At 51.4% G+C, this 18,268-nt stretch overlaps 7 protein-coding genes across 7 annotated transcripts; 1 reads left to right on the top strand and 6 right to left on the bottom strand.

Annotated features, from left to right (window-relative positions):
- Positions 1-25: 25 nt before the first annotated feature.
- On the bottom strand, positions 26-2,296 carry BDV14DRAFT_104244 (uncharacterized protein). The gene is made up of 3 exons (XM_073765553.1): positions 1,724-2,296; positions 762-1,667; positions 26-677 (listed from the first exon to the last, which is right to left on the bottom strand). The coding sequence occupies exons 1-3, from the start codon at positions 2,050-2,052 to the stop codon at positions 110-112; spliced, it is 1,803 nt and encodes a 600-aa protein (XP_073632369.1). The 5' UTR covers positions 2,053-2,296; the 3' UTR covers positions 26-109.
- Positions 2,297-3,828: 1,532 nt separating this feature from the next.
- On the bottom strand, positions 3,829-6,134 carry btgE (putative cell wall glucanase (Scw11)). Its single transcript, XM_073765552.1, has 2 exons — positions 5,602-6,134; positions 3,829-5,550 (listed from the first exon to the last, which is right to left on the bottom strand). The coding sequence occupies exons 1-2, from the start codon at positions 5,786-5,788 to the stop codon at positions 3,941-3,943; spliced, it is 1,797 nt and encodes a 598-aa protein (XP_073632368.1). The 5' UTR covers positions 5,789-6,134; the 3' UTR covers positions 3,829-3,940.
- Positions 6,135-8,820: 2,686 nt separating this feature from the next.
- Positions 8,821-9,067, top strand: BDV14DRAFT_165888 (uncharacterized protein). Its single transcript, XM_073767392.1, has one exon. It carries the CDS (start codon positions 8,829-8,831, stop codon positions 9,051-9,053), a length of 225 nt encoding a protein of 74 aa, XP_073632367.1. The 5' UTR covers positions 8,821-8,828; the 3' UTR covers positions 9,054-9,067.
- Positions 9,068-9,069: 2 nt separating this feature from the next.
- BDV14DRAFT_165887 (uncharacterized protein) lies at positions 9,070-10,046 on the bottom strand. Its single transcript, XM_073767391.1, has 3 exons — positions 9,718-10,046; positions 9,568-9,642; positions 9,070-9,453 (listed from the first exon to the last, which is right to left on the bottom strand). Exons 1-3 carry the CDS (start codon positions 9,811-9,813, stop codon positions 9,442-9,444), a joined length of 183 nt encoding a protein of 60 aa, XP_073632366.1. The 5' UTR covers positions 9,814-10,046; the 3' UTR covers positions 9,070-9,441.
- Positions 10,047-10,360: 314 nt separating this feature from the next.
- Positions 10,361-12,078, bottom strand: BDV14DRAFT_165883 (S-adenosyl-L-methionine-dependent methyltransferase). The gene has a single exon (XM_073767390.1). It carries the CDS (start codon positions 11,591-11,593, stop codon positions 10,394-10,396), a length of 1,200 nt encoding a protein of 399 aa, XP_073632365.1. The 5' UTR covers positions 11,594-12,078; the 3' UTR covers positions 10,361-10,393.
- A 25-nt stretch (positions 12,079-12,103) lies between these two features.
- Positions 12,104-13,087, bottom strand: BDV14DRAFT_104182 (aegerolysin family protein). Its single transcript, XM_073765551.1, has 3 exons — positions 12,640-13,087; positions 12,252-12,573; positions 12,104-12,188 (listed from the first exon to the last, which is right to left on the bottom strand). Exons 1-3 carry the CDS (start codon positions 12,756-12,758, stop codon positions 12,147-12,149), a joined length of 483 nt encoding a protein of 160 aa, XP_073632364.1. The 5' UTR covers positions 12,759-13,087; the 3' UTR covers positions 12,104-12,146.
- Positions 13,088-13,240: 153 nt separating this feature from the next.
- Positions 13,241-16,338, bottom strand: chs3 (putative chitin synthase activator (Chs3)). Its single transcript, XM_073767389.1, has 4 exons — positions 16,108-16,338; positions 13,866-16,054; positions 13,607-13,816; positions 13,241-13,550 (listed from the first exon to the last, which is right to left on the bottom strand). Exons 2-4 carry the CDS (start codon positions 15,715-15,717, stop codon positions 13,519-13,521), a joined length of 2,094 nt encoding a protein of 697 aa, XP_073632363.1. The 5' UTR covers positions 15,718-16,054; positions 16,108-16,338; the 3' UTR covers positions 13,241-13,518.
- Positions 16,339-18,268: the final 1,930 nt, after the last annotated feature.

The raw sequence follows: 18,268 nt of genomic DNA, 5'->3' as shown, positions 1-18,268 counted from the left end.
TTCAATAGGGGTCTATATAGCCAGGTTTTATCTTAAGATATACAAAATCTTACCTGCTCCCAAGCCAAATCCAATCGAATTTAATCAGATCGACGCAAATCAAAATGGATCAGAAGAACCCCTCCCTAGAAAACCCAGTCAAGTTCGAAGTCGAATTTGAGTTCGACACATCCTCATTCGAGTTGGATTCCACGCGCTCAACAGCAGGACGATAACTCTTCCGCTCGCGAATCCGATTAGAGAATGTAATCGGCGACATTGGATGCGTGCTTTTATCGTTACCTGTACTCGTACCCTTCTCGGTCTCTGCTAGGCTTGGTAGTGGCTTTAATCCAGAAACCTGTCGCCCTCCTTCTCCAGAATCAGAGGCGGGAAGTCCAACCCAGACAACCCTTGTATCACCCAACGCCTTAGGCCCCGGATCCGCACCAGTCGTACTCTCGCGATCAACAATCTCATCGAATTTCTTGTTCCGCGTCGCGCGGAGGATAGTGGATAATGTGTCCGCAAACGCAAACCCGTTATACCACATCGATAACAACCCCGCGATGATACAGAGAAGGGAAACGAAGACGGAGACTCCGTAGGCGATGAGTAGATTTTTGGCGGTATAAAGGTACCGCGGTTCGAGGGTAAAAATTGTAACGTTCGTTTGCGGGGCTGAGGACATGTTCTGGCTTTGGATAGTGTTAGTAGAGGGGGCTTTTAGATGGAGGCGGGTAAGGGGGGCGGGAAGGGATAGGAAGGAGGTGTTGACATACTGAAAAAAGGGATCGGTGAGCAAACTAAGCGTGATATTCTTGCCCAACTGCGCAGCGGCTTCAATAAGACCCGGCATTTTGGCAGTCTGATTCTGGACGTTGTCGCCGTACAACATGCCGTACATCTCCTTCGACTCGGCGAGGGCACTAGACATGACCTGTGTATCTGTGCAACGTTCAGGGTTGTACCAGCATCGTCCGACGAACATCTTGTTAAAGAGATCCATTATAGCCGTATATGAAAACCGCTCGTGCTCGTCTGGTGGAGTGGGTGCTTGCTTTTCTCGGTACGCAAATACGCGATTCAAGACTGTAAGTTCTGTGATATTCTGTGACTGCTGACCGTTAACGAAGCCAAAGTCGACTGTAATGCTGGCGTTGTACATGGCGCATTCCACAATTGTTCGGTAAGGGGCATATGGATGCAAAGCAAGGATGAGCTTTCCAACGAGGTCTTCAGCTAGCGGTTCTGTGTCGATGGGATTTCTCCACGAGACGTCGCTGTCATAGAGCACATCGAGGTCACGGGAGATGTTGCCTGTTTTGGCCACGAAGCCAGTCCAAGTCATTTGAAACATAGAGCTCCGACGATACCAATTCTCAAAGGAGGCATTGACGGCTTCGCGGCCTTGTTCGCATTGTATGTAGGGGCCGATGAAGGAATATGTGTATGAGGAATTTGGAGCTGGAGGTGTGAGGTCGTAGACTGAGCCCTGGATTACGGCGCCTGTGATGAACCGCGTTATTGTTGGCGTCGGCTCTCCGACGCCACTTTCGCTCATTGTAGTGTATTTGAAGAAGTTCCAATCAAAGTATGGGAGGAGCTGTTGAGGTGCTACTCTTGAGATGAGGGTCGATTGCACTGACAGAGTTGCGGGTGTGACGACTGTAACTAGGGGGATTGTCCTGTGGAGAGGGTCAGTTTCGCGTATACTCAAGACACGGCCAACGATATCACTGACCAAGTGATGAGACCCAGGATGGCGACGTTTGGGCCTCTGATCCAGATGTGAGGATCGAAGAAGTTGAATATACTACCTCGAATATCCCACATCGAGTCCAAGGTCGAGAGTCTCACTGGCTTCAACCGCAAGGTCCACCAGAAATTCTGAACAAGGGCAAAGCCCACAGCGGTGGTCAGGAAGGTTTTCGCCAAAAACGCCATGCCGGTCCCGATTCTCAGCCTCCAGGCTTGTTCGTCTTGGTCTCCGACCGCGGTATTGTCAAGCGAGTAGTAGTAGAAATGGTGGCCGATGGCTAGTCCTAACCCAAGGACAAAGCATACTATCATGGCAGTTGGCACCCTCCAATGGATGGTGCTTGGGATTCCATTGTTGCGACCGGCTAGTCATGGGTTGTTGGTTAACCAAGTACCTGTCAGTCATATGAATGCAAGAAGAACTTACCTTGTGACGAGCCGCCCATCATGTATACTAATTGCTTATACACCAAGCAGCAAACAAACCTAAATCAAAGAAGATAGCAAACCCTTTCTATTTCCCCTGCGGCAACGTCTCCCACCTTATAATCGCGCAACGGACAGGCATTCCAAACCCCCGTCACGCCTGATTAAGTTACTCGGCGCCTAATATTTTTAGACTGGGATTTAGCGGCGGGGCCCTGGCATTCCGGGAGGGGAGGGACGTTGTGATACGCGATCGACGGCGAAGAGGGTCCCGGAGATATGATAGATTGCATCCCATTGGCAGCTGGAGCAGCTCTAATGCAGGGAGCTCATGGCTGCCCATTCGAAAGAGGCTGAGGGACATAGGTAGAGTCATGAAGTCCGCCTTCAACCGGGATAGGAACTTAGAAGCCGGGCTTAATTTGTTGCTCCAGGTCCAATGGTTGGGTGCTTATCGGATATGGTCCACTGGAGGTCGGGTCTTAGACCCTGTCAACTGCAAGCCGGCGCTTCACAGCCTCGATGTTGAAGCGAGAGACGGCGAGGTGGGGTGGTCGCTAGCTCGCGACACACCGCGTCCACAAGATACAATTCGACGGCAGTTGCATCGCCCTTGAATGTCGGTGTCACACGTGGCGCACGGTGACAGGGTCTAGTTTTTGCGTGGACGATAAACTCTGTGAAGGCACTGGCGGAATGTGCAATGTGGGTAAGTAGTCAATCGAGATGAGGCTTAAGCCGCAATAGATATCAGACTCACAGGATAAATGCAAGATGAAGCGCAGGTCCGACAAAGAAGAAACTGATCTCGCAAACTCGAAGCTGTCAGGATCAGGTGACAGGAACTCAAAGTTCTTTGGACAAACCTTTTGTTCTTTGTCTCTGTTCCTTCTGACAGCTTTTTGCTTTTTCTTGTTTGCTCTAAGCGCCGATCAAAACAACACAAATTCAACTTATACCAGCCCCTTAGTCGCACGAAAGTCGGACTTCCTGCTCGGCGACAATGCCATATGTAGATTTTTCGGGATTGAGTGCGCTGGTTGACAAAGCCCGAGTGTTCCTGGGGGGCGGCCATGCTGCATGTCCGGGAAAGGTCGTTACTCGTTACACTAGGTTAGATAAGTACCTAGTGAAGGAATTGCCGGAACCAATTCGGAGGCCACATCCCAGATGGAGTCAATAAACAACAAGGTTGGAGGGGAGATTGTAGAAAATGGAAGATGTCGAAACAGAAGGAAGGCGTAAGCCCGCAGCTACCAATTCGGTGGTCCATCGCACCTTCCTCAAAACTCAAGGCGATATGCTTTTTTTTTAAGGAAAGAGCGACCCATCACCTCACCGCACCTACCTTACTAGTGTCCCATATCGAACAACTGAGGACACATGTAGGTCATGGGATTACTCCGACGTTGGGGCTATCCACTACAAGAGCAATGAGGCTCAAGTCTTTTACCGAATATTGCGTTCGCAGGTTACAAGAATTAAGTAAAGGAGAGGATAGATTACATTACTCAAGGTTGAATTTACCCAATAGTAGTCGTAATCCGTGATGAATTAGCATATACAGACTTCGCAAAAAACAAGCGGAGGCAGCGCGACAGGAAGCTGAATATAAGAAACATATAAAAGGGTTGTATCTACTACATGTGCATAGAAGTATATTGAACGAAGAGAATCCAGTCACGCCGGTATATCCGAAACCAACTGGCCAAAGAGAAGCAACTCCTATCCACTGATGGTATAATATGTACTAGACCCCTCTAATGCGAGTCGCTTAGAAGAGGTCGAGACAGCCCCAGTGGGTCTCAACGTTGTAGGGGTTGTACTCGTTCTTAGCCTTCCAGGCGTCATCGGTGTAGGAGAAGAAGACCGAGACATCACCAACCTTCTCGAGGAGAGACTTGATGGCAATCTTCTGCTCAGACTTGCTGGGAATGGCCTTGCCGTTGGCGTCACCACCACTGGGCCAGCCGGTCTCGAGGTTGATGACATCCTTGCCAGTGCAGACCTGCTTGAGGTCGCGGATCTGGTTGCTGACGAGGGTACCGGCCTCAGAGGCGCTGAACTCGGCGTTGAAGAACGGGTGGAGGTTGGCACCGAGAACGTCAACAACAGGGCAGAGAGTGGCGCCGTTGGCGAGCCAGGTGTCAATGGGCTCAGCAGTAGTAACCTGGCCAGTGTAGCCAGCAGCAGAGAAGGCGGAGGCGGCGTCAGAGATGAAGCTGGCAAGCTCGGAAGCAGAGCAGATCTGTTGGTTGACAGCCTCGTTACCGACAGCAACAAGGGAAACCAGGTCCCACTGGCCCCAGCTGGTAATCTCCTTGATCTGGGGGCGGGCAGCTTCGATACCGGTTCCGTCAATGAAGACACCGATGATCATCTTCAAACCGTGGGTCTTGCACGAGTCACCAACATACTCGAGAGTGTGGCAGTCAGTTCCGTAGACACGAACGTGAGAGAAGCCCTTCTCCTTGATCATGCCGACCTGTTCGAGGACCGTGGACTTGTCCATACAGCTGCCGTCGTTGTTGTAAGGAGTGAAGGTCATACCCATCTGAGCGCTGGCACCGGTGGGGACGCTGGTGGCAGAGCCAGAAGTGGCAGAGCTGGTGCTGGGGACAGCAGTGGTGGTCGAGGGAGCAGCGGTGGTAGGGACGGCAGAGGTGGTGGCGACAGCAGGAGCAGTGGTGGGCTCGTTGCCGTTGGTGTAGGGGCAGTAGTAGACCTCATCGGTGCGGGTGACGGTCACAGTGCTACCGGTGTTGGTGTAGGTACCAGGGGTGAGGGTCTCCGGGGTCGGGTAGACGACAACGGTGGAGGTAGGGACGTAGGTGGTGGTAGGAGCAATGGTGTATGTACCGGCGCTGGGGCAGACGTAGGTGGTGGTCTCAATGACGCTGGTGACAGTGCTGCCGCTGGGCTTGACGGTGGCGTAGGGGCAGGTGACGGTCGTGGCAGTCTCGACAATGGTGGTGACACCTCCGTAGGTGTGGCTACCGCTGGGGAGGTTGGTGGTGGTAGCACCGCAGACGGTGGTGCTGTCGGTGACGGTCAGGGTGGTGGCGGGAATGGTGTAGGTACCAGTCTCGGTGAAGCTGGTGACGCCACCGGTGGGGAGAGTGACAGCAGGGGTCTCAGAGGGAGACTGCGAGGAGGTCTCGACAGCGGAGGCAGTGGTAGGAACCTCGGGGGTCTCGGAGGGGACCTCAGAGGGAGCCTCGGTGGGAACCTCAGAAGAGGACTCGACGGGGGAGGCCGAGGTGGCAGTAACAGTGATGGTGCTGTAGCTGGTAGACTCGACGGTCGAGGTGGTCTCGGAGGTCACGGTGCTGGTGGGCACGCTGACGGGGGTGCTGGTGGTGGTAGGGACCGAGAGGGGGATGGCTGGTCATGTTTAGTTTTGGAATCGCGAAAATCTTGATAGAGGATACTCACTGGTAGGCTCGCCCCAGTAGGTGACTACCTCGGTGTAGCAGCCGCACTCCTCCTCGGGGATGGCAGAGGAAGACTGGTGGTTGTGCAGAGCGCGGTGGTGCAGACCCTCGTGACCGCGACGGGCGTGGATATCAGCAACGGCGGTGCCGGCAAAGGCGGCCGCGGTGGCCAGAATAGCTCCCCTCATAGTGAATAGAACGTAAACAAACGGTTATATGGGTTGATTAGGTTTTCCGGTTCAAGTATTAATGCAAAGAATGCCCGCTGAAAGAGTGAAGCGGTGGTCAACAGTCGGATTGGAAAAGAACGACGGGGAGGAGGCCTCTGGACTGAAGATGGGAGAAGAGAAAGAAAGAGAGTCAGATCATCGACGGCGAGGAAAAGGCGAGAAGAAGAAGGCTCAGGCGCAAGAGAGAGAGGGGGCCACAGGGGAAATGAGAGCCATCCACCCCCAAGTTGGTGATTGGCAGGCGAGGAAGTCTGGCCAGGGTAAAGGGGGACAAAGTGGCTGTTGCTGGCGATCTTGCTGGTCTGCGGAAATTATCTAACCCCTCTCTCAGCCACTGACAGCCCGATCAAGGGGTAGTGGTGGGTCGCCTATACTATAAGCAGTAAAGCCTAAACACTACTCAAGCCTTGGGTCCACTCGCTGCTTCGCTGGTGTTCCTTGCAGAGTCAACATCCCGAGGAGAACAGCCTTCCTTGGTATACAAGATTACGAGCCAGTCGCCACTGTTTATGGACAACAGTATTATTGGCATACCGCCCAGAGATCCGTTGATGTGATCGATTGGAGCGACGTGGTCCAGACTTGATCTGTTAACTGATACGTCCCAAAGTTACAGTTCTCTTACCTTACCGACCATGTGAAATCTCGAAATGCCGTTTCAGGGCCGGCGCAGTCTGATTCAGCTGGCTGAAGAATCAGAACATGTTCCTGTCAGACTGCGCCCGGTAGCCCTGTCCGGCCAACATTGTCCTAGAGATCCTGTGCTAATTAACAACACTCCCATCCACAGAGAGTGAGACATGGGTCTTGGTTCCTCGCTGATTCTTCCAAACAAAACAAAAGGCCGCCGAATTGCAAGACAGGACGAGAGTGTGCAACATCCAATTTCAGTTGAGATTTTCCTGTAACCCCACCTCTACCCGAGGCTGCAAAACAATGATTGGCCAGGTTCTCAGAGAGGCACCGATGCACCAATCGCACTGCTTCGGTGCCTGAGAACCAAAATACAGTCGTACCACAATCGTACACACCGCTGTATCTTACGCTCTCAGGCCTTCAGGGGTGCTGCTGAGTGCTGAACCTCCAACAGTTGGCTCAGCCTCCAAGACGCCATGGGAGCACTATCGAATGGTGAAACGTTCAATAGACGTTGAACTTCTAGATAAAAGTGAACATGCTCTCGCTCGAGGTTCAGCTTCAGGAGAACTGAAATAATAAGACAGTTATTTGGCTACCAGCGGAACGGCAGATTATTGTCAATAAAGCGACGATCGCCATGACAGAAGAACGACAGCGAACCATGGCTGATTTGTCTGTCGACGAACCTGACAGTTGGACCATCGCTGCTTCCTATTTTGCTTGCTCATGAAAATGAGGCAGACTCCGCATTTGCCGACTGCCGAGTTGAAGTTGCTTCGCCTTCTCTCTTCTCCCCACAGACTATGACGTTGGACCGTTATAGCAAGTTTCAAGTTCCAACCAACGGAACCCTTGCAACACGTGCAGACTACTATCCCTGTTCTTCACCTTTCTGACTGGCACGATATCTTTAGTTCTCAAGTATTCCTGGTAACATTATCATTGCGCCCTGATTCATGATCTTCACCTCCGCCGCGCAACCTCATCTCAATTGGCAAAGATCATCCGGATATTCTGGTCTCGAATGAGATCCAGTGCAACCATTTCCTCCAGGCTCAGCAAGCAGCAAGGCTTGGCCAAAGTCTTTCTGTCTTTGGGTTCCTGTTGCTGAGAATAGAGAACAATCCCCTACTTCGGGGCTAGCAACTACCGACTGCGCTTGTTTCACCTCGGATATGAACATGGCCCCGGGCCCATATAATATTGGCCGTCCATATTGAGCCTATAAATATCACTAGGAGAACACTAACCAACTAACAGCGATAGTATCTCATAGTTTGTCCTCGATCTCCAGACTCAAAGTCAAGACTCAGGGGACGACCATCTTGAGCTTAACAACGCTCATCAATTGTTCGCGACCAGATCATCGGCGTCGAGACCCAGGCAGACTTGACCGCACTCCATCATTTCCTCCGCAGTTCAGGGGACTCCGAGGAGACGTCTCGGGATTCTCCGTTCGTGCTTGACTAGTTGTGGGGGCTTCCTTGGCTTCTCCGTATACCCCTTTTTATATGGCCCCTCGAGCTCGAGCTCGAGCTCTCGACTGAACATGAGGAACAGGGAGTTGAGGCGGCATCTTGGACATTGAGATGTGGGGTGTTTGCGTGCATCTCGTATTCTCGATAGTCACTGTGCTGATGGCCTGATGTCGTGGACCTCAATTTGTCGTATTCCGGAGCTCAATTGCAAGCGAGCTATACAGCACTGATGTCTCTGATGGATACGGTTCCCTTACCTTTCACGGGCTCTGCCGTCTGTCGAAACAGGATTTTTGTAACTATTCGTCAACAGAGCTTTCCCCTGGTCTTGACTTTCGAGTAAATGCACCAGCGAAATGGTCTTATACACGATCGCTCGACCTCACGACATCGCCTTCCTGCCGTAGTTGGCTCAGATCGTAGCGAAACTGCTTCTCTTCTTCGATTCTTGCCATTGTTGATACCTCTTACTGTATAGCAGCTACGACTGCCGCAGCCGCCCAGGTATCTAAATGCATTCGTGAACTGAACCGACAAGTATACTCTCATGTCTCGCCTATCAACAGAGGATATATAACCCTCCATTAAAGCCACCTCGCAAGAATGAGTCTTCCCGCCCGTGACCGTCAGATTCAAACCGCGGGGTGAGATTCGAGTCTGACGTGCCTCAGATGATATGATCATATCCCAATCTTGGTCTTAACTTCCAGGAGTGCAGTAGACGAGCAGTGGAGCGTAAACAAGCCGCGCAGAACGCAGTGTTCTAGACGAATTTTGGTGGACGTTTGAAAATATCATTGATTTAGAGTTATTCTTTGCTGGCTTCGCCATTTTTTTAGGTTGTAGGGTGTGTCGGTTTCGGTTTCGATTTCGATTGGGTGATGCTTGATGCGAGGAGCCCAGAGACGACGGGACGGGAGGTAACATGCCGGCCGTGTGCAAATATACATTTCTGCGCATGTTGCAAGGTCCATCGACTCAACCGACCCAAACAAACCATTCCATTCTCCTCCACTGTTTGCTCCAGTACCGTTAAGCAAAACTATTCACCAAATGGGCCTTTCAATAGAAGTGAATATAGCAAAAGGGCGACTATTCTCCATTGAAAACAGGATAGGTTCACTATCATTTCATTTCAATTCAGGTATTATTATAATCGTGCTAATTATATGGTTGCAGAGAGCTAGAGCGCTCTCCCTCTGTCTCACACCTATGGACAGGCAACATTGATGTTGGCCTCTCCAGTTCAATGCGTTAAGGTTCAAACAGCGGCTGACACCCACACTCAACCCTGTCTTCTCGATGGCCGGTATCCGATATCCATCGCCGGCTGAAGACCACTGCTATCTCGTATCATGTCTAATCGGAATGGTCGTCCGGTCTCAATGCGCTCGCTCGGTACAGGAATATCCTCGGACGATGGAGGAGCGAGTCGCGATAACAACGCAACTCCGTTCCGAGAGTCAACGTCAGCGTTGAAGTCGAAGATCTGACCTAGTGGCACCTCTGTAAACCCAACCCAACACATTAGCACAGCTCATCTCCTCATCTGTCCAACAGCCCATCTTTCATGATCCAAACGACTCAATCAATCCGGGTATAACCTGGGTATAAACGTACAGCATCACTCCCGCACGTCAACGGCGGACAGCAGGTAAAGTTGATAGTTGAGTTGTCGCAGCGGCGGTCGTTGAGCTTCAAATCACAAACCGATCAGTCAACTTCCTGACATTATATGGAGAGGTATAGTGGAAAGGGGGCGATCCGTACACCGATGCAACTAATCTGCGTGTTGAATACAGAGGGCATAGCGGAGACAACACCCGCTGTGGCGAGGAGGGTCGTGAAGAGGGTGAGGAGCTGCATTTTGATTCTTTGATTGTTTTTGTTGATTGTTGTTGAGTTTGAGAGATCGAGGGAGGAATTGACAAGTGCGCGACAGAAGTAGATTCAATCGAGGGTGTGGCAAGAGGAAGATTGAAGAAGAGAGAAGAGAGAAGAGGGGAGGTTGGCAAAAGAAGTAAGGTAAGTTTGTTGACGTCGAGCTTAACTCTCACGTTTCAGGACCTGCTCCAGTTCATCCCTTGATTGCCAGCCAGCCTTGCCCTGACTGACTGACTGATCATCCCACCTGCATTCCGGCCACCTTACAGGACAATGTTCCATTCTGACACGCGGCATGACGCAACGTGGAGATGTGATTTTCAGGGGTGCTGAGCTGACAGTTATGTGGCCAATTACAGAGCATATCTGTGTTACTTTGTACTGGTTGCGGGTTGTTCTATATTTGTTTACTTGGGGCCGTGCCGTGTAGATCCAGATCGGCGATGATGGGGTGGAACTTGGCTTGGAGTTGGAGTTGGAGGGCTTAACTTGCCTGATGCGCTTGTAACCCTACAGTAGTATCGTGAGTCGTACAGATAAGCTTGTTGAAATGGTCTATAGTCTACCGCAACTTCCCAAAAGACTGCATAATCCTCTTCAATGTCCCAGGTCTTGGTCCCTGATCGCTCGTCCTCTCAGCAACAACGTGATAAGCCTGCAACGAGTTCGTCCTAAAAGCATGCGCGCCTCCCCACAGATAAATCCTGAATATGCGATACGTTTGTTCGCCCCAGCCCGCGATAACCTCGTCCTTTGCTTCATCTAACCGTCTTGCCCATTCAGAGATCGTAAACTGGTAATCCTTCGTCTCGCAAATGACCTCGCCGACTTCGAACCCGTGCAGAAGAAATTCGCCCATTACGTCTTGCACAGTCATGAATGTATGTGTTCCGGGCCAGATATACTTCCTCGTAAACGAGCTGACGGCGTACTTTGTCACCGCTGCCGAGCCATCGAGATACAGTCTCCCGCCGGGTTTGAGGACATCGTAAACTCTTGCTGAGAAGCGGCGGTAGTCGGGAAAATGCTCAATTGAACCAAGTGAGACGGCGGCGTCGTAGGGCACGTGTGGTCTGTGGTTTAGGAAATCCTGCAGGTAAACACTACCCGATAAGCCACGGTCCTCGATGAGTTTCTGGATATACCGCGCGCTACTGGGGGATACGGTTAGGGTTGTAACGTGCACGCCCTTAGGGCTGAAATATTGCGTTACGGCGCCCCAGCCGCCGCCGATATCGAGGATGCGCATGCCTGGTTTGAGGCCGAGGGAGGTCCATATTGTATCGAGCTTATGCCGCGATGCGTCTTCGATTGTATCCGTTGGGGAACTGAACAGACCATGCGTGTATAGCCTGAACTCCTTGTCCGTGAAGATGTGGTACAGGTCATCGCCACGATCATAATGCGAGACGATTGCCTGGCTGTTCATCTTCGTTGCGCTGCGGATATGGTCGTATATGAATCGGATCTTCTGCCGGAGGGGAACCTTCTCGTGGAGATGGGCGCGGGCACCAAAGAGCGCGCCTAGGTCTCCCTCAACGTCAATCTCACCCTTTATAAAGGCTTCGCCGACGGCTCGCTCGGCCATGGGGGTGTTGAGGGCATCGTTAGAGCGAAATACCACCCGGTAAATTGGGGAGCCATCTTTCTTGGCGACGGGGATGACGGAGCCATTTGGGAGCTGGATCTCGCCTGGGAGATCGAGCTGTTGCAGTAAGGCCGCGAGGCCGGTTCGAGGGAGGGTGTTTGATCCTGAATACATTGTGAACTGTGGAAGAGGATGAAGAAGGGGTGGGTAGGAGGGGTCACTAACTCACAGTCAATTACAGCGGGAAGGCAGTAAGTGTTTCGACCTAAAAAGAGTGAAGAGTGACATGTTCTTCCAGATGTGTAACACTTTCTGCAAGGGAAGGCTCAGCTGAAGGATGTTGCAGGAAGGGTGCATAAGACTTGTCAGAATCAAGATTATCTGGGTGGAAAAGCAATTACGGTCCAATCGCAGAAGGAGTAGCTGCAGATGTATGCAGTTCTGCCATGGCAGAGCCAGAGGAAGACCTGAGGAGGTTGGTTGTGGTTGATAGTTGTGATGAGAATGATGGCGTACTTGTGCTACATAGCATATCACATGATACTTCGGAGTATAGTGAGGAAGGCAGTCAAGGCAGTCATATGAACATCAAATGGCATTGCATCAAATCTACGCCTAACCCCATATATGATAATTTGTAGTCATATGTCCCATAAAAGCCAAACCCAAACGCAACATCAAACCCATGTCAAAACCCTCACAAAAACATAACTCCAAACACCACCTTCTACACCCCACTCTTGCTAACCCCCTTAACCTGCACCTTAACCTGATCCCCCATCTCCCCCCTAACCCTCGCCTCCTCAACAATCTCCTGAACCTTCTCCTTAACCTGCTGCTTAGATTGCGCACGGCTCACATCAACAAAGACATGGCCGAGCGGAGAGCCCATAGAACTACTCCACCCGGAACACTCAACAACATAATCCTTGTCGCCGTCGAGGACTTCAAAGTCGTTGGCCCACACGCCGACACGGTTATCCCAGTGCAGTTCGCAGATCTTCTTCTCGCCGTCGAAGAGGTCGAGCCAGCCTTCTGAGCCGCGGCGGCCGCGGGCGCAGACTTCGCCGAGGCCGTGGGCTGGGATGGTCATTTTGTCGATGGCGGATTCGGTTAGGGTTTGGGTGTAGTTGTCTGGGGAGTGGAAGTCTCCTCTGTACATTGTATTGTCAGTCAGGGTGGTAGGAAAGGGAGGAGAGGGAAGGTAGGCAGCAACGTACGGACTAACGAGCGAGTCCCGGATGGAAATGTCATGGCCGTCGAGATGGTCTCTGATGTGGATGGAGATCCATTGGGAGTCGAGGGGGTCAGAGGGTTCCATGGTGGTTGCTTGGAGCATCTTGCTAGCTGATTGTAGATAAGTAAGTAGATAGATAGAAGAATCTTGTCTAGGAGTCTAGTAGATAAGCAGTAGCTCTTTATATGTTGACTTTGTAGATGGTGTGACTTGGGGGTTGAGAAGGAGGGGGGAGTGGCACGATAACAGGTCAGACCACGGCTCTTTATGTCTCCTCGAGTCCCACCGGCATCGAGTGTTTCAACCTTCAGCACACTTGCGGGGTAATTGCATTGACGACTAGCGTGGACCCGATAGTGAGCTGCTGTTGGGTCGTTCAGCATGGTGAAGTCATGATTGACTTTCCAGCCGTGGTCAGGGATGGTGATAGGCCGATTGTTGTGGTTGAAAGGAAGTACCATGGGCCCGTTGGAATCTGGAGAATGCGGGGAAGGCTGCCATCATGACGACTCGCGTGACTTATTCCAATGGTATTACGTGGTCTAACTTCTACGCGAGCTGATCGCTCTCATGATTGATCAATTCGCTGTATTCTCGTATTCTGAGCTGAAACAAAGGATAGGTATCAAACTATGTGGCATATGTGCAGGGATGGTAGGCATCAAGTAACGATTCGTTGATTGGGCAAGATGGAATGTTTAACATGGCCCGGTTGCAATGATAGTACTCCAGACGCGGCTTGTGTAAATTCATGTATGACAAGTCGCTTCAAATAATAACTGATTCCCGGTGCAAGTGCTCCATGTATTATGTATTATGATGGCCCGTTTATAAACAGCTGGCAGCAACCAGCGATCGAGGCCTAGAATATACCGAATCTTTTCTTGGTTCCGTCTGCCATTCGTTAGCCAAAGGTAGGTCGCCGAATTTGTCAATGGACGACGACTTACCGTTTTTGCGATTCTTCTTCCCCGCTTCTGCAGCGCCCTGCGCTGACACGCCATCTGCCGCAGCCCGGATCGCTGCTATTCGATGAATGGCCCTTTGATCTCCCTGGTCGGCCGCTCTAACGTACCAGACGTTGGCTTCCAAGGGATCCCGGCGACATCCGATGCCCATCTCTGTGAAGTAGCCTACCGCGTACTGTGCCTTTGCGAGATCTACAATCGTTAGACCAATAATTCAGTCGTCAAAGATCATCTGACTTACCAAGTTCAGCGGCTTGCTTCGCCCATTCGTACGCTTCATTCTCATCCTTCTCCAACACCGGCTCTGCCCCGATAAGGTACCAAGCGCACAGCGCCATCATTGCCAAGGGATGCCCGCCCTGCGCAGCTCCAGTATAAAAGTGAATGCTTAGAGCAGGATCTTTGGGACAATTCAGCTTTCCGTGCTCATAAGCATCTCCAAGGCGGTAGCAAGCTTCCACATGACCTAGGTCTGCAGACTTGGTGAACAGCTGAGCGGCGTATGAAGGGTCGACAAAAACATCATCTCCGTATCCGGTTTCGTGAAGCAAGCCAAGTTCATACGGTGCCTGGTTATACTGTGCATCTGAAGACTCTGCAGCTCGCTTCAACCATTTGACGCCTTCCCGATAGCGCTTGCCAAGACCCATATCTCCCGCAAGACAGGCTCTAGCCATTCGCAGCATAGCACCTGGATGGTTCTTTGAAGCTGCTTGACGGTAGAATTGTTGAGCTTTGGATGCCTCTCGCCGAGTTCCCCAGCCAAACTCGTAGCACAGAGCAGTCCGGTAGCATGCTTCGACATGGCCGTGCTTGCTGGCGGCTACAAAGGAAGGGAAGGCGCGTTCGTAATCCTCTTTCCCCTTACTGAACAAGCCTGAGGCATACCCATCCGCCAGGTAGTACTGCGCGAAGGGATAGCTACGGTTGGCCAGCCCCTGTAATATCGATTTGGCCTCTTTCAGGAGATGCGACCGGGTGATGTCGTTGGGTGTTTTCCCTTTCTCGTTGCTAATAGACGGCTTGCCACCGTCCAGCTCATCGTCGGGCATCTGAAGCATAGCGTTGACCATGAAAATGGCAAATTCATACTGAACAGCCGGGTCATCCGTCTTTTTCATGTTCGCCAGGTACATGTCAAATGTTTGCTTATGACTCAACAACGAGGCATTGTTTCCAACGGCAGATCGAAGCTGAGCATTTCCGAATTGAACCGGTGCCGGACCTGGCTGAGGATAGGGAGCGCTAAGAAGATCAACGAACGAGATCGGTCGAACGTCGGGAGAGCTAGAGTTTCTGGATGGAGTACGAGGTTTGAGAAATGGTGACGCATGTGGGGATCCATTCTCGGATGCAAAAGAGTATGCCGAGCGCGGGCGCTGTGGGCGTTTGGCACTGAGATGAGTGTTTGCATTGGGGTTATTTTCCGCTTCCGTTAATCCCAGAGCTGGCGTTGACCGAACGGCTGGCTGCGACGCTTCGTACGGACGATGGTGATAGTGCAGAGGCTCAAAGTTCTCCGAGGCATGTGCCATACTATCCAGACTGCCACGAGACGATGTGTTTTGGCTACCAGATTGGCCATCGCGAATGAATGACGATCCGCTGTCTTTTCCAACAATCTGAGACTCGTCATGCTGCTGAGGCTCTACGGGGAATGATGAGATGCTGCTGGCAGGGGTATGTCGGTAAACCATGTTCCCGGGTTGAGGAAGGACCCCAACTGATTCCCTCCGCGGGGGATATGCTCCATGTTTCGTGGGGTTGTCTTCCAGCGTTAGGTTGGCGAAGGCAGCAGTCTGCACGTGTGATGTGAATGAATCGTCATGGGGGTACCCGGTTGTCGTACTTGGCGTTTCAGATTCGATGTGACCGTTGACACTGACAGCGGGCACAGGTGGACGTTGCGCCTCGGGTGCGACCTGCGGTATTTCCGGTAGCGGCTTGCGTGCAACTGGTGAAGTCGGCGGGTAGTTTGAGTTTCGCGGCGTTGACTGGGGATCGTAATGGGACGGAGAATGCGGAGGTGAAGCTGGGTGGTATACTGGAGGAGGGGACGGGAGAGGGTGAGGATGGGGGTAGGTGGTAGCCATTGCGTCACGTAGTCGACAATGCGCGTCAACTACCGAGCAGACCAGCGATGGTTGGGGTCGTAATATCGCAGTCGTTGAGTGGAAGACCTGAGCAGGTGCAGGTGGTACGAGCGAGAGGAGGCTATAGATTCGACATGGGAGTTGTAAAACGAGGGTTGGGCGCGGTTGATTCGGTAGCCCTTGGAGGAAAGCACAGGGTGCGGAAACGAGGGAGCTCAGTCGTCAACAAGTCAACAGGAAACCTGGAGGAGCGAGAGTTGGATCGTCGGGAGAGCTTAGAGGACGGGGGATGATCGGTTGACTGAGAAGCGCGGGCCCACCAACGAGCGACAGGACTCTAAGTAGGATGTCAGATCAATGAACACTTATAATAAGAAAGAAACAGCGTACCACGTAGATGAAAGCACAAGATAATACAATGATAACAATAACGAACGAGAGTGAGAGCAAGATAGAACAGAAAAGAAAAGAAAGTTGCAGGCAACAGAAGCGAAAGAAGCGAAAGAGAGAGAATGGAGAGGGGCGGGGACGCAGTCAAGATGGAGATGTGGAGCCAAGCCTGTCCGTATTACCGATTTCTTACCTCACTTTCTACACAAAAAATACCCTGACCAGCAAGATACTCCGGGTTCTATATTGGAAAATGAGACGATAGCTTTCAATAGTAGCCCATATCTTATATACCGAATCCTACGACCCCTATCCTAGTTATTCTGGTGGGAACCTCGGGCTTCGTGTTCGCTGTAATACAAGCAGTACATTCCGATACATGCTAAGAACACTTGAATGCGCCGGCTGAGTCGCTGACCATAAGGCTCTCTTCCTCTAGCACATTCTTTGACCACGCCAGGTTACAATCACTGCCGATGCCCTCTGCCTTTTTTCCTGCAAGGCGGGAACGCTCCAGCCCGGAGTATGCCGTCCTACCACTGAAGATGAAGTTCCCGGGCGCAGCTGAAGCCAATACGAGCAGACAAGCGCTGGGCAGTTGAAGTGGGCACCACGAACAGTGGACCAGAATCACAGACGCAGATGCAGCAGTTCCTTCGTGTTCTCCCGTCTGCAATCTGCATTGCATCCCCCACTTCCTGTACCCAGCATTCAACGATGTGAGGCTGAAAGTGACCTCAGATCGCATCAACCTGGCGGAGAATGAGATGGTCTTTGCTGCGGGCGGACAATGCGGGGAGCCCTGCATAGCGGCCAGGGTCTGGCGGTGCTAAACATATTCTAGCCCTGGCTATGCATTGAATCGACCTCGTGCACAATAAGCAGTAAACACAGTAATATATATTATTAGACCTGCACAATTGAGGGACATCCGAAAACATCACGGACGAGGTGAGGTCTTAGATTCTCCAGATGATGTGTCTTACTATAGCGGGAGTGGTTAGACCGGCCAAGGTTAGCTTTATGCACGTTGGCTTCTAATTATAACCAAGGCACCACTTTGGAGTCATGAGATGTGCTCGAGTTTTTACATCCAGTGGTTTTTCGAGGCGAGTTCCATTTCTTAACCACTAGTATGACTTACAGCGAGTGAGCGGCAGCCACATTTTTGGGCAGCTCTCTTACTACTACCAGTCGGCCGGTCGGTAGTATATCCCTCGGCAGTGGGCGCAGTTACCACAGAGAGCCCGGTGTATTCTTGGTTCGGTCAAAGTCAATTCGACTCGAGTACCTTGTTCTGTCGGCCAATGGGTTTCCTCTTTGTTGGGTTGTATACGAACTTGAGAACTATTGTTACTCAAGTATACTACAAATGGTAGCGGAGTTATACTAGCACTCCGTTCATGGCAATATTGAATGGATGCACATTGCACACAGAAATTTTTACTAATAGATATCGATCGCTATCTCTGCTGATTGGCAATAATCCGTACCTGCGTTCGATAACAAAGGAATCGCTCCATGGCTTCCGAGCTTCCGAGTGATCTCCAAATCTGGTGCTCGAGCAAAGGTACGGATTTCATTCCCTACCTTGGGCGCCAAACGGATTAAGGGGCGTTGGCCATGGTTCAACGAGCCGTTGGACGAACCTCGAGCTCGAGCCCCTGGAAGATGAAACGAACCGTCAGGAACTCGAGTCGTCCTTGTTTTTATGAAGCCAAGATATTGGGCTTTTGATATTGAGAACCGAGCTGATGACGGTGCCTTCTTTGATTCCACCCCTTTTCAGTGGTTCGTCCCGCTCGTCGCTTGATATGACAGCCTCAGATCATTGCCACGTCCAGTGAAGGAATCTAGTTGCTTTGTTGGTTTGATTACCATCGGCGTAAGAACGGGCTGTTATCAATTTGTTGAATATGATGGATTGCGCAGTGCGACCATGTTCGAGGAGAAGTTTCAAGTAGACTAAATAATTGTGCAAAACAGGGATATGGAGAACTATATTTGTGCATTTGCATAAAGAACAAAAGCACATGCGCGACCAGGGACCTTGTGATTTGCGAGGGAAAAGAGCGCCCGCCGCCCGAGCAGCTGGGGCCGGTTTGCAGTCCCCATTCGATTGGCTGTCCCCCAGGTAGCGTCTGAGACAAGATATCAAATT

This window comes from Aspergillus stella-maris (assembly GCF_047715825.1).
Source record: "Aspergillus stella-maris strain CBS 113639 unplaced genomic scaffold BDV14scaffold_5, whole genome shotgun sequence".
NCBI lineage: Eukaryota > Fungi > Ascomycota > Eurotiomycetes > Eurotiales > Aspergillaceae > Aspergillus > Aspergillus stella-maris.
The sequence above is the reverse complement of the archived record's forward strand: the minus strand, read 5'-3'. Positions and strand labels throughout refer to the sequence as shown.